This window comes from Labeo rohita, chromosome 9 (genome assembly GCF_022985175.1).
Source record: "Labeo rohita strain BAU-BD-2019 chromosome 9, IGBB_LRoh.1.0, whole genome shotgun sequence".
Taxonomy (NCBI): Eukaryota; Metazoa; Chordata; class Actinopteri; order Cypriniformes; family Cyprinidae; genus Labeo; species Labeo rohita.
In genome coordinates this window covers 13411401-13424277 of record NC_066877.1, presented here as the reverse complement: position 1 = coordinate 13424277, position 12877 = coordinate 13411401, and the positions used below count along the sequence as shown (strand labels likewise).

The window sequence follows — 12877 nt, the reverse complement described above, 5'->3', positions numbered from 1 at the left end:
ACGTAAAACACCACTGAATGCTGAAAAACTTTTTTTAATGAGTTAATGCAGGCATTCTCGCAGACAATATTTTTTAAAAGATGGAACAAATTCCAGAATCTTCACAAAACATGTCCTTTAACAGAACAAGTCAGTATAGCATGACACAATGTAGAGTCCTCCAAATCACCGTGAGTTTGACTGTAACACCACAGCTCAAAACAACAAAACTGACAGATCGACGACAATCAATCCATCCGTACCTCCCAATCACACATTCATCAATCCATCCATATGACATAGACAGAAATGCCACACTCTGATGCTCAGCATCCAAATATCTCCTGATCACAGAGGACAGTGTGTTCCAAGATGGATTGTCTTGACTAGTTCAATCAGGTTACACGAATGTAATTATGGGCCAGACAACTTCCAACTACTTGTCTGTATATGGCAGACCAATTCAAGGGAAGCAACACCATACTGAGTCTAAAAATGTAGTTGCTTGTAAAATTGTGACTGGATGACACGTTTTCACAGGTCAAAGGGCAGGACACAAACAAGAATTCCTCGTTACACACAACAATACAAATATCTGAAATGCATATTTTCCCACAACATGGAATAGGACTGTATTCTCTCCTCCCCCCGTGGTTAAACTGTGTCTTTACATAGAAATCGTGCCATCAATATGGGGCATAGCTATCTTTTCAAAAAGTGTAAAGAAATGACCTTGCACTCATTGTGTTAACATTTAATTCATGTCTAGTCGCACAACTAAACATTAGGAATATATACTATTTCCCGTGGATCGAACGCCTGGCGCGTTCCAAGGAAGCGCCATATAAACAGCGAGACTTTGGGAACTAGTGCAACAGGGAAGAGGCCTGGTCTCATGGGACAAGGCAGGCACAGAGTAGAACTGAGAGAATTCAAATACTCCACACAAGAGTCATGGCAGATAGTTTAAGGCTGTTTGAAGTGACAGAAAGATTCGCAAAATAAAGCTCAGATGCCGAACCCGTCGCTCGGGAAGGGTGTGAACAGCTTTCGTTTAGAAGCCAGCCTGTCCAAGTCACGCGCTGTCGGGTCGGATGACAATGGGATAGAGTCGAAACTCAGCAGTTTTCTGGCTTTTGCCCCAGGACAGGCCTAAGAGAGCAGCAAGAACGTCGTCACGACTGTTTTAGGCGCTTCCTCGGCAGACCGAAGTGGGGGCACTGCGTTGCGGCGAGCGCACGGAAAGCCTCCGCCACTAAGTGAGGATGAGACAGGATCATTGACTTCCAGCCCGCGGTCTCCATTATGTCCGCGCCGTGACTGTCAGGAGAGGGTGAAGACGTTTCAGTATTAACACAAGACACATTAAAAATCGATAACAGCAGTGTGAATTAATCCAGTCTAATGGACTAAAAAAATAAGGTAAGGGAGACTCAATTCAAATGTGCATATGGGAGACACAAGCCACTGTCTATTTATACAAAAGACCATTTCCCTCCAAAAAAGCATGCGCTAATGCAGTAGTTATTGCCGATCTGAAGAGCACAATCAGCGGGGCGCCAGGGATCTATAATACTGACTTTGTGATATGTTTATAATGCAGAAATGTTCTCTTCCTTGACGGTTCAGACAGTCAGAGTCTATTAATAACTGGTATCAGGAGATATGCGGGCTGTGGGTACCAGCCAAGCAGCTCGGCCTGCCCAGAACCTAAAACAATGAATTCTAATGCATCTAAGAGAGCAGATAAGAGCTTGGTATTAATCTTGTGTCACACATATCAGCTAATTACATACTTGCTATTCCAGTTTTTCCCATCTTTACAGCCCAGCTGTCGGAGGACACTGCACCTATGGATAAGATAGAAGAAAAACACTCTCATTCTCAGCCTGGTAAACAGCCATGGCAGCAGGAATTTATCAAGCAGAGTTTCTTTGGCGGAGCTTGCCTGTTGATAAAATCTATGGCCTGTGCTTTGAGCTGCTCGGCGCTGTGCAAGTCGGCCAGGATGAGGGTGTCTGCCACGTTCTCCACCGAGAGGCTGTTGCAAAGGGCTTCCTCACACATGACCTTTAAGCGCTCCAGAGCGTACTGAGAGAAAGACACACATGACTGACACAGAACAACACTCAAAGGTTTGGGATGCCATTTAAAGCATTAGCTCACCCCAAAATGACAATTCTGTCAGCATTTATTCACCCTCATGTCGTTCCAAACTCCAAAAACCACAATACATTTGCAATTACTTACTGGTCAATTTTGAAGCTTTAAGCTTCAAAAAAAGCACCATTAAAGTATTAATAAAAGAAACAGTGACATCTATTCTAAATTCTTCTTTAGTGAACCATTAAAAAAAAAAAAAAAAAAAAAGACCAGTACAACATTTCTTTCCACAGAAGAGAGGGTGGAAAAAATAAAAAAATAAATAAAACAGTTCTACTTTTTGGTTATATATATATATATATATATATATTAATATTTTATATATTCAAATGTATACACACTACCTTCAAAAGTTTGGGGTCAGTTAAGATTTTTTTTTAAACGTATTTAAAAAAATAACCTTAGGCTCACCAGGGCTGTGTTTGTTTGATTAATAAATTCAGTAAAATCAGTAATATTGCCAAATATTATTCCAATTTTCTTTTTTCAGAAAATTGTAATGGTGTTTTACTCCTGTTATGGCAAAGCATCATTACTCCAGTCTTTATTGTTACATGATCCTTTAGAAATCATACTAATTAATTTGGTGCACGAGAAACATTTCTTCTTTATTCATTATTTCTTCTTTTTTCAGTGTTGAAAACAGTTGTGTTGCTTAATATATATACAGAAAAATGTGATTTTTTTTTTTTAGGATTCTTCGTTGAATAAAAAGTTTGGCATTTATTTGAAACAAATCTTTTATAACATTATAAAATGTATTGTATCACTTTTGATCAATTTAATTTATCCTTGCTGAATAAAAGCAATCATTTTTTATTATTCCTCAAACCTTTAAATGGTAGTGTATCCCCAGGTGGCAAACATTTCTTATTCTTTTACATTCCTCTTTTTCTCTTAAAAAACACATCAACAGATGCCTAAAATTAAAGTCAATGCATTAAAACATTATTTCAAGATTTAATAAAACTTTTAGACTTACTTTATCAGCTGCAGCTAATAAACTATCAGCCATTTTTTCTAAATTTGGTGCTTTTCCTGTGTATATGAAGCCCATCATTTCTTTGAAAACCTCTGGTTCAACATCACTGATGTCCACTCGGTTCTGCACGAAAACAAAGCAGCTTGTGAACTCGTATACTCCATAACGGCAAATGTATCTAAACCAAAATCACAATATTAAAAGAATATCAAATCCATACCTTTTTACTCTCCTCCATTTCATGTTCAAACATGGCATTAAAGACCGGTGATCTCGCTGTCAAGAAAGCAATAAATCTGTCAGTCACATTATATGAGCATCTCAAAAAAAAAATAAATAAATAAGACACAAGTGTCCAGTTTTCATTAGATTATTCCTGACCTGTGAGTCAGTCTACACAGGCAAAAACAAACAAAAGCAAAAATTGCATTCATGAACCCAGTCGTCCTTTGAGGACATTAATGGTGGATCACACTGTGGATTTTCAGTGATGAATCTAGATCTGTCACAGTGAAGAATTACGACCTCAGAAAGCAAAAGAGAAAAACACTACCGCCAAGGTCACACAAACTGTCTCCCCACACACAAACACATCCCCTCAGAAGGGTGGGTGCTGAGCTAGCGTCGCTGGGATGAGAGGAGGACATGGAGCTGATGTCGTCAGCAGGGCTGGAGGTCTAGATTAGACTCACCTGCCAGGATGGATTTGTGGGCTTTGAACTCCTGCCCTCCCACATATAGAGAGCAGTCCGTGAAGCGTGAGCATTCCCACAAGTTACCCAGGTCATCGGACAGCTGGCACTCCGGAACCTTTAACATGTTCATGTTGGACTGTCCCGAGATGTTCACAGAGTCCTGGACAACACTTACCTAATTAACACACATTACAAGTCCAATTAAACCACTTGGTCTGGTAATGCAATGTGATTTACAGTTATGTTATTTATTATAGCATGATTTTTAATGCATATTTTATGCATGTTATGTTGCAGTTAGGGTTGCAAATCAATATCGCAATATGGGTTAGTTTGATTTAAGGGTAATTCCATGCAAATGTCAACCTTACCATGAAAAAAAAAAGGGGGGGGTTTTACTATACTGATAGCACAGATGTCAACATTTGGTGGTTCAAATACCCATGTGAGGTCTCTCTTAAAATTTTTAAAACATTTTTTTAATTTTGAGTGCATGATTTTCCATAGTCTGGTAAGTGCTGTTTTCAGGCTTGTCACATTCCTAACTGTTCATATTCCTCATAAATAGACATCAAAATTAAAATAAAGTAACAATTATATGTTCTGTGCAGAGCCATCACTTCTCTATTTGTCTGGTATTATTGCGTTTGGTTTTTGGATTTTAGTTAGCAGAAATCCTACAAAGTATGTAGTCTCTCAAAAACTGTGTCCTTTTTTGTCACATCCATAATGCATGATTACTTCTTTTTTAACATAGAAAACTTGTACATAGACTGATATTTTTCTGATGCTCAGATTGTATCAAGGGTTTATTAAAACAAAAACAGATGCTTCTGTATATTGGTAACACACACATTCTTTAAGCATTTATATGTCACGTCACATTCATAACGCTGGATTTGCCCTTAATTAAATGAATATACGCTTTACCAGTGTCAGAATGAAGCGTAGCATTTACACACGTGCAGTTAATGATAAAGTGTTTTCAGCTCCTGAGAACGACTTGGTTCATTTACTGTGAATCGAGCCGTTCAGAAACACTGAGATCATGGTCTGCACGTCTGAAAATCAACACATGATGCCAAGCTTCAGTTTAAAAAAGGCAGTGCAAAAAAAGCTTGATAGTTTACTGTTTGAAAATAAATGAATTAAGATGTAAATTTTAGGATTTACATTTTTTTGTCAAATTTTTTTTTAATTAAATTAAAATTTTTAAAATTTAAATTTTTAAAAATCATTTTAATTGTATTGTAGCTTTATGACAATGTTTAATTTTTCATAATAATGACAACAAAATTAATTCTTATTAATTATGATAAATTTATATTATTTATGGCCTAAGAAAATTCAAATGAAAAGATTTCTGAAATGGTTACTGAAAAAGGTTTGATCTGGTTCTTGAAAAAAAAAAAAAAAAAAAAAAAAAAAAACCCAAAGTTTTTTTTCTCAAATCTGGTGAAGCCATTCGGAGAAAATTCTATTTTTTTTTTTCATTTCGCAGGAAAACAAAATATCACAATGCTGTTTTTTCCCCTATTATGACATAGTCCCTATTTGCAGGATTCATTTACTTATTTGAACTGCGTAAAAGTGTGTTATGGCAAATTTGACTGCAACCAAATCAAAGCAATGATGTAATCCATGACAAAATATGACTTCAAATGCTAGACTGCTTAAAACAATTGTTTTAAAGCAAACTATTTCTTTAATTATGCGACTGCAACGGCAATGCAGATTGGGCAGTGAAAATGCAGGTCTTATTAAGTAAGTACTAATTGACTAAGTGCTCCTATTTATACATTCTCTGTATACAATGTTGACAAACTCATTTAGAGTAGCAATCTGGCTCGCTACTAAAATATTCAAGAGTGTTGAGCAAAATGGAGGTGAATGAAAGAGGAAAGAAAGCTTTCATGCAAAAATGAAAAACAACTGCAGCTATCAGAAACTCAGCTGATGAAAGCATCCTGCAGTTGTTTAATAGTTTTTCTGGCAATAATCATCTACAAAAACTGTCCAATTAATGAACGAAAACATATTATCTGCAATTTGCATTTACTTTCAACTTTGCCTTGTGATATTGCCAATTTCCCTGCAAATATTAAACCCTGCAGCGGATCTCAACAGGCATGTCGGCTATTTTTCAAGCAAGACTCATAATTGTGTTACAGTAAATTCATTTGACAACCCATTTCATTTGCCGCTCTAGGTGACGTCTCTATCCCGCTACGTTCTGAAGAGAAGGGCGAGCTGTCAAACGGCTACTAGCATATTCATACAAACGGATCAGAGCGTGCTACGTGCAGGAAATTCAATCCGTGATCTACTTCAGGAGAGAAAAACACATTTTGCAGGTTCCACATTTCCATGTTCTATGAAAGAAATCAATAATAAATCACCCCAATGACCACGCCACGTGTAACTAAAAGACAAAAGTAACTCTGGATCAAGCAAATCCCAAAATATATTTCTGCAAATGGGTCAAAAACAAGAATGTCTGAGATGACAGAGAAATTTGTAAAAATCTAGTTCAGAAAGAAAGTGTAAAGTAAATTTAGACATGTACTTTGAATGAATTTGAATCTTTGTTGACCTCATATTAAAACACTTAAAATACACACATTTTTAACCTCGCAGAAAACAAACTATTATTGCATAACATCTAAAAATGCTTTAGGACAAATAATGCACTTTAAAATGATTAATCGGTACAATAGCATATACCAATACATTCATTCATGCATGGAAGGTTTGAATTTGAGGTTCTGAACACTTTAAGTAAACGCATACTTGCCTCACAAAATAACGTGAGTTTATCATCTGGTAGCAGCCCATTTGCTTCATCAAGCAGAAAATCTCTCCTAATAAATTTTTTGAAGCCCCAGTCTTTGCCTTGGACGAACCGATAGGCTCTTTGGCTTTCTGCATTGGGTAGAGAAGTAAGCGGTAAGTTAGTTACAAACCAAAAGCAATCAGCCGATGACAACTTCAGTTCAAGTCACTTGACATTGCAAATCTATGCAGGACTTAAAACAACATCACTCCAATAATTTGTTTTTCTAATTCAAGTTAAGACAAAGTCCTCACCCATAGCTTTTGTCTCCTCCCGTTTAGCGTTCAGTAAAGAAAACTTGAACTTGGCTCTGACTTCACTTTTTGGACAACTAACTAGTAGCAAATATAGCGATAGATAATCTTTACTTTCATCATCGAGTCCCTTCGGATTGACCCGCAGGCACCTAAAGATGCAGAGAGACAAAGACGTCTTATGACCTATGGGCATGACAACGTTATAACACACAAACACATGTATAGGCTCCTCACCATTTCATCTTATCGTTAGGCCCTGAGGAGAAGGTTGAGCTCTTCAATACTTCCCCCATCTCTTCTCGACAGAAGCTGAAGTTGTTTATGGTCCACATGTAGGAAAATTTCACTACTTTGACCTACAAGATCATCAAAGATTACCATCAGTGAAAACTGATCTGTCAACAAACATAGCAATTTGCAGTCATTCCTAGACAACATGTCAAATGCTACAAGAACACATGAACAGGCAGCTTTTAACTTCAATTGTGACTTTTACTAACATCACATTAATTTTTAAGCAACTAAATAGCTCCTATTCAACTTTGCATTTGCCTGAGGTTAAGTCTTCCCCGCCGGAAATTTGTCTCAGTATCATTTTACCGTATCTGATAAACCAGCATGACCACATTATGATGACTGCTTGAGTTTCATTATCACTTGCACAATAAAGTGTCACCCTATCTACTTTAATGCACTGATTACCCTCCATTAGATCAAACTGTGCACAGCGCCGTAACGAGTAAGAGATCAAAACATATGCATTTGCTATACTTGTCATTTTAGAGACCCATATTAAGGCTGAAAAAAACGGTCAAATTTCAAGTCAAGTCATATTTATTTGTATAGGTCTTATTACAATTATTTTAAAGCAGTTTTACAGAAAATCATAATGTTTTTAAAATTGTAGTATCTTCACTACAATTACTTCACTTCACTAAGGAAGATGTAGTATCTTCCTTATAGTTGTATTTAGCAGATTAGTGCTGGGTGATAACATTGTTTACATTTTTCAACAATACAAAAAAAAAAACAAGCAGGTGAGATTTGCTATTTATTACATATCCCCGTACGTGAATATGCTGTATGCTTTAAGTTGGACATACTTATATAAACAACATTATATAAAAAGATAACATATATGGGCCATTCTACAGAGTTGTCCAAAGTCAGAGTTGGAAACATCTTGGGGAAGGGGAAAAAAAAAAAAAAAAAAAGTATTTAAAAAAAAAAAAAAAAAAAAAAACTTTCTATGCATGCAAATCGTATAAATATCCAAGGTACACATGTCTAGTAATTGTGCAGTTAATTCTCACATTGTATTTTCAGAAAGTTTTGGAATATTTGTCCTCTCCCCAAATTTGTCACTACCGAAACACAGTAATAATAATTTAAATCAGAAGGGTTTAAAAAAAAAAAAAAAAAAAAAGAAGGGTTTTATTGACCTATTAAGATTTTCTTACATCTACATTGTAAATAGACTTTTTTTGCCATTTAATTAAAACATTTTAGAGGTAAATCAATAATTACATTTTTAACAATCTTTCAAGTGTAATTTATGAGATCTGTTGTATTTTGAACCCAATTTTTCTTGGTACAAGGCAAAAAGTTGATCATATTGATTTCAAAGTTAAGGATTCACTAGTCTGAACATACACTGAACCAAAAAATATCATAACATCTTAGTGGATATAATTTTGTATATTTTATTTTTGACAAAACATCCCATGTTTCAGTAGTGACAGTAGTGTTTTGGTAGTGACAACATCACATTAAAGAATTTTAACTCGCATACTAAAGCACTACTAAGACACTAAAACACACACACACAAACACAAAAATTTAAATAAATTTAAATAAACAGCATAACTATACTAAAATGTTGTTAATTTTCCCCAAATAAAGGGTTATGTGTTCCCTTTGGTCACTGACGAAATAATGATGACATGTTTTGGTCGTGACAATTTTATGGGATAGCACCAAAAAAAAACAAAGATATCACTACAGAAGCACCACCAAATGTTTTGGTAGTGACAATTTTTACTTTTTTAATACTTTTGAACCTAGCTTAAAGATGCTAATCAGCAAATGGTTAGCTAGCACAGTTCTGAACAGATGTACACACATAAAAACTAAATGGTATGGATGAACTCCCAAAAAATATATATATATATAGCTTACTGATATTAGATAATAGACAGTTCTTAGTAAACATCTAACATTTGAATACTGGATACAGCAGTTTGCACAAATTCTTTAAAACGGCCCATATACAACTTTATACACCTGTATAGAGCTGTGAAATACTGGAGTTTACATTTTGCAACGATATAAACAATCACGCAGCCCAGATATGCTATACATGATTGCTTAAGTGGTGCATCTATCTCACCTGGGTATAGCACCAGCTTTCTGCCACAGGCCCACTGGACATCTCCCCTGGAGGAGGAGGGGTTGGGACCCCTGACATGGCCAGCTCACTCCCCCCTACAAGAAGCGCTGACGGTCCCAAAGCTTTCACCACTTAACCTTTATGGAAACACAGAGCAAAGGCATCATTTAAGGAAAATAAACGGCAGCAATTTCTGCCTCTACTCCTAACCTGAAAATATCAAATCTTTGACTTTGCCATCAGCAAGCCATTTTGTGGTCAAATGAGAATCATTGCTAACCCCAACTCAGGGCACAGAATCTATCAAAACGCTCATGGGTGTCAAAGTGGAGGAAGGAAATGAAAGAATATAAGCTTTATGAAACCTATGACACCGGAAGCGTGCAATATCACAATCCAGTCTGTAGTGTGACAGACCATCACTGCAAAAATGTGTTTGAAAGCCATGAAAATGCTTACGAGAAACTAGCACGCTAAATATAACTGTGCTTGATGATGCCAAAAAACATCAGAATCGGTTAAGTCCAATGTAGTGACTAAATGGCTTGTTGGCACAGGCCTGATAGGCAGGTCTGAACTTGCCCTTGTTGACAAGGTATAGTCAAGGGCACATTAGTTGTATTTTGGTAAACCGACAAACAAATCCTCCTGACTATATTCAAACAATTAAAAAAGAAAAAACAACTTTACATAACAAAATTCGAGTTAAAATGATAAACTGAACACCATCCTCCAACTCACCTAAACTTTAGTAAATACCTTGAATTTCATTTCTAGATACCATTGTACACATGTATCAGGTAAACACTGAAGAAACAAGTTTGTGTTTTACTGTGACATTACAGCATGATCCAAGGGCTCCTCATCCCAACCTGTAAATATAAATACACATCTATCACATGATAAACTTTGCCATTTCAATCCTCTCATAGGCATTTATCAGTCCCTAGTGCTTCATGACATTATCAGTAACTGAAAGCACATTTGTAAATAAAAACGTATATGTAATAACATATACTGGACAGTCACAGCTATATGACTTCTGAATAACATTGACTGAACTCTAGACTGTCATTATGATAAACATCATTACGATTTTTACAACACAACTTAAGTTCAGAGAGTTCAAATCCGGATTGAACGCTCCTAATTTGAGTTGACAACCAATTTAACTCAGGCCACTGAAATTAAAATGTTTACTACACACATGACATATTTATTTTTTATTGTTGTTCAGTTATGTGCATTTGTTTAAATCAGACTGTTTTCTGGGCTTGGTCAATATGGCAAAGAAACTGGTTAGCCATAATGCAAACACAAAATCTTATGAAAAGAATTGTGTGGTCAGCTTCTGTTGTTTAATTCTACACTGGCTATACATCATTAACTGAAAGCCCAGTATATCAATGAAACAATCTAGTCTTTTAGGGACAAAAGGAATCAAGTCTTTTGTTTGAGCTAGTCAGATTCTTGTCGGCTAGTTGGCTATGTGGTTAGCAAGCTAAACTATATCCACAACACTGACAAAAGTAGATCAGTTAAAGCACAAACCTTTTCTCGTCATTCTGTCAATACTGTTAAATTCAAGGTTCGGGCGGTCCTTGTGGATCTGCTAAGTTTAATCGGCACTATTTAAGACTCAAGTGTATTTGTGTCTTTTCAAAAGCAGCCCATCACAGTAGCTTGCAGTGTGCTGCTTATCCTGCCAATGAAGGAAGCGAAAGCACAGGAGTGTGAGCAGACGTGGCCGCGCTCAAACCTTTCCTGTGGCTGTACGTGGTTCCGCCAACCGGGGGCGCTTCTCGGCCCAACAACACAGCTATATGTCGGTTAAAGAGTGCAGCGGAGTGCAGAGATGTTACGGTGTGTGCAAGGATAATATACATTTTCCCATAGAACTAAATATGATAAAAGCGTATATCCAGTTTGTTAAAATAACGCTAAAATTGCAGTATACACACCAACTTACCATTAGTCAATTATGATTGGCTCCAAATAGCAAGCGCTGAGAAAAGTAACACTTCCGCACAACGACGGTTTAAATGGTTACTCCACCCTAAAATTAAAATTACGTCATTAATCACTTACCCTCATGTACAGTGTTGCCAACTTAGCAATTTTGTAGCTAAACTTAGCAACTTTTCAGACTACCCTAGCAACTATTTCTTCAAAAAGCACCTAGCATCAAATGTAGCTATTTTTAAAATCTATTTGGCAACTTTTAGCAACTGTGACTCATGATAAAAAGACACACATTTTCCCTCTAAATTACACAAAAATTGGAAATCAAAGATGTCTAACAGTTCCCATATCACGTGAATAAATTTGCTAGATGCAGTTGTTCTATAATAATTGTTCATTTATGATAACACCTTGTTATTAGTTTGTCAGTTAGTCAGTAAACTTTTTTAAGAAAAATAGAAAAGGTACTGGTAATTTTCTAAGTTGTAACCTGAGAACAAAAAATACAATGTGTCATTTTAAATTCAGGTTAAAAACCTGTGAAAAAACCAATACTGAAAATTCCTTCAAATTAACACAGTACATTGTGCCCTACTTTACAGACTTTTCTTAAAGTGTAGCATACTAACTAACTACCAATACACACTGCTTAAAAATATAATTGTTCAGAATGTATAGTTAATAAGAAAATACATCAAATGTAATTGTATGCTCTATTCTATGCAGTTTTGTGTTGTGATTACATAATAATGTCATCGCACAGTGACATCAAAACGACATTTAGCAACTTTTAGCAACAAATTGTCCTGCCTTTAGCAACTTTCCCTAAAAATTAGTTGGCAACACTGCTCATGTAGTTCCAAACTAAAAGCTTCGTTCGTCTTCGGAACACAAATTAAGATATTTGTGAAGCATTCTCTGACCCTCCTATAGAAACATAGCAAGAAGATTGGTAAAATAATCCATGTGACATCAGGGGTTCAATTGTAATTTTACAAAGCTACCAGCATACTTTTTGTACATAAAGAAAACAAAAATATCGACTTTATTAAACAGTTTGTCTCCTCCGCATCACCCTAGTGCCATTTTGAACAGTATCCACTGAACACAAAAAGCCTATGCTGTTTTGTGTCAGCTGCGCCACACGGTTTTCTATGTTTATTTACACTTTGATTTAAAAATAATAAATCTGTGTAGTGTCTGACACAGAACAGCATACCCTGTTTGCGTCCTTGTTATGTTTCTAGACGTTGATAATGTTAATTACATTGCTGTCTATGGGAGGGTCAGAGAGCTGTCAGAATGCATCAACAATATCTTAATTTGTGTTTTGAAGATCAATGAAGCTTTTACAGGTTTGGAACAACATGGGGGTAAGTGATTAATGACAAAATTTTCATTTTGTCCACTCAAAAAATCTATAAACAAATTTAAAATAAATAAGTACTAAAAAAAACAAAAAACAAAAAAAAACAGAAATTAACATAGAAAGTGACATACAAACAGTAAAAAGTGAATAATAACACATTCTACAGCTTTTCTATTTACAGGTTTAATATTGTTTTAGGTATTGCTTAACTTCTGTCTTCATAAACAAATAAATGCTTATTTGGCCCA

General features: G+C 35.8%; 1 protein-coding gene across 4 annotated transcripts; it reads right to left on the bottom strand.

Moving 5' to 3' along the window:
- Positions 1-18: 18 nt before the first annotated feature.
- Positions 19-11000, bottom strand: spopla (speckle type BTB/POZ protein like a). 4 transcript variants are annotated; one of them, XM_051118753.1, is made up of 12 exons: positions 10850-11000; positions 10040-10170; positions 9299-9435; positions 7144-7265; positions 6907-7058; positions 6614-6741; positions 3817-3994; positions 3345-3400; positions 3125-3247; positions 1928-2070; positions 1776-1829; positions 19-1299 (listed from the first exon to the last, which is right to left on the bottom strand). In XM_051118753.1, the coding sequence occupies exons 3-12, from the start codon at positions 9374-9376 to the stop codon at positions 1155-1157; spliced, it is 1179 nt and encodes a 392-aa protein (XP_050974710.1). In that variant the 5' UTR covers positions 9377-9435; positions 10040-10170; positions 10850-11000; the 3' UTR covers positions 19-1154. The 4 variants fall into 4 exon arrangements, with proteins under 4 accessions (XP_050974710.1, XP_050974711.1, XP_050974712.1 ...); XM_051118754.1 differs by having other exon boundaries at positions 10058-10170; XM_051118755.1 differs by having other exon boundaries at positions 10131-10170.
- Between the last annotated feature and the right edge of the window lie 1877 nt (positions 11001-12877).

Coding starts and splice junctions, on each gene's coding strand:
- spopla (XM_051118753.1), bottom strand. CDS start 9,376: ATGTCAGGGGTCCCAACCCCTCCTCCTCCAGGGGAGATGTCCAGTGGG. Junction 7,059..7,143: donor CCTAACGATAAGATGAAATG/GTGAGGAGCCTA, acceptor CTGCATCTTTAG/GTGCCTGCGGGTCAATCCGA. Junction 2,071..3,124: donor TATTAGCTGCAGCTGATAAA/GTAAGTCTAAAA, acceptor TCTTTCTCTCAG/TACGCTCTGGAGCGCTTAAA.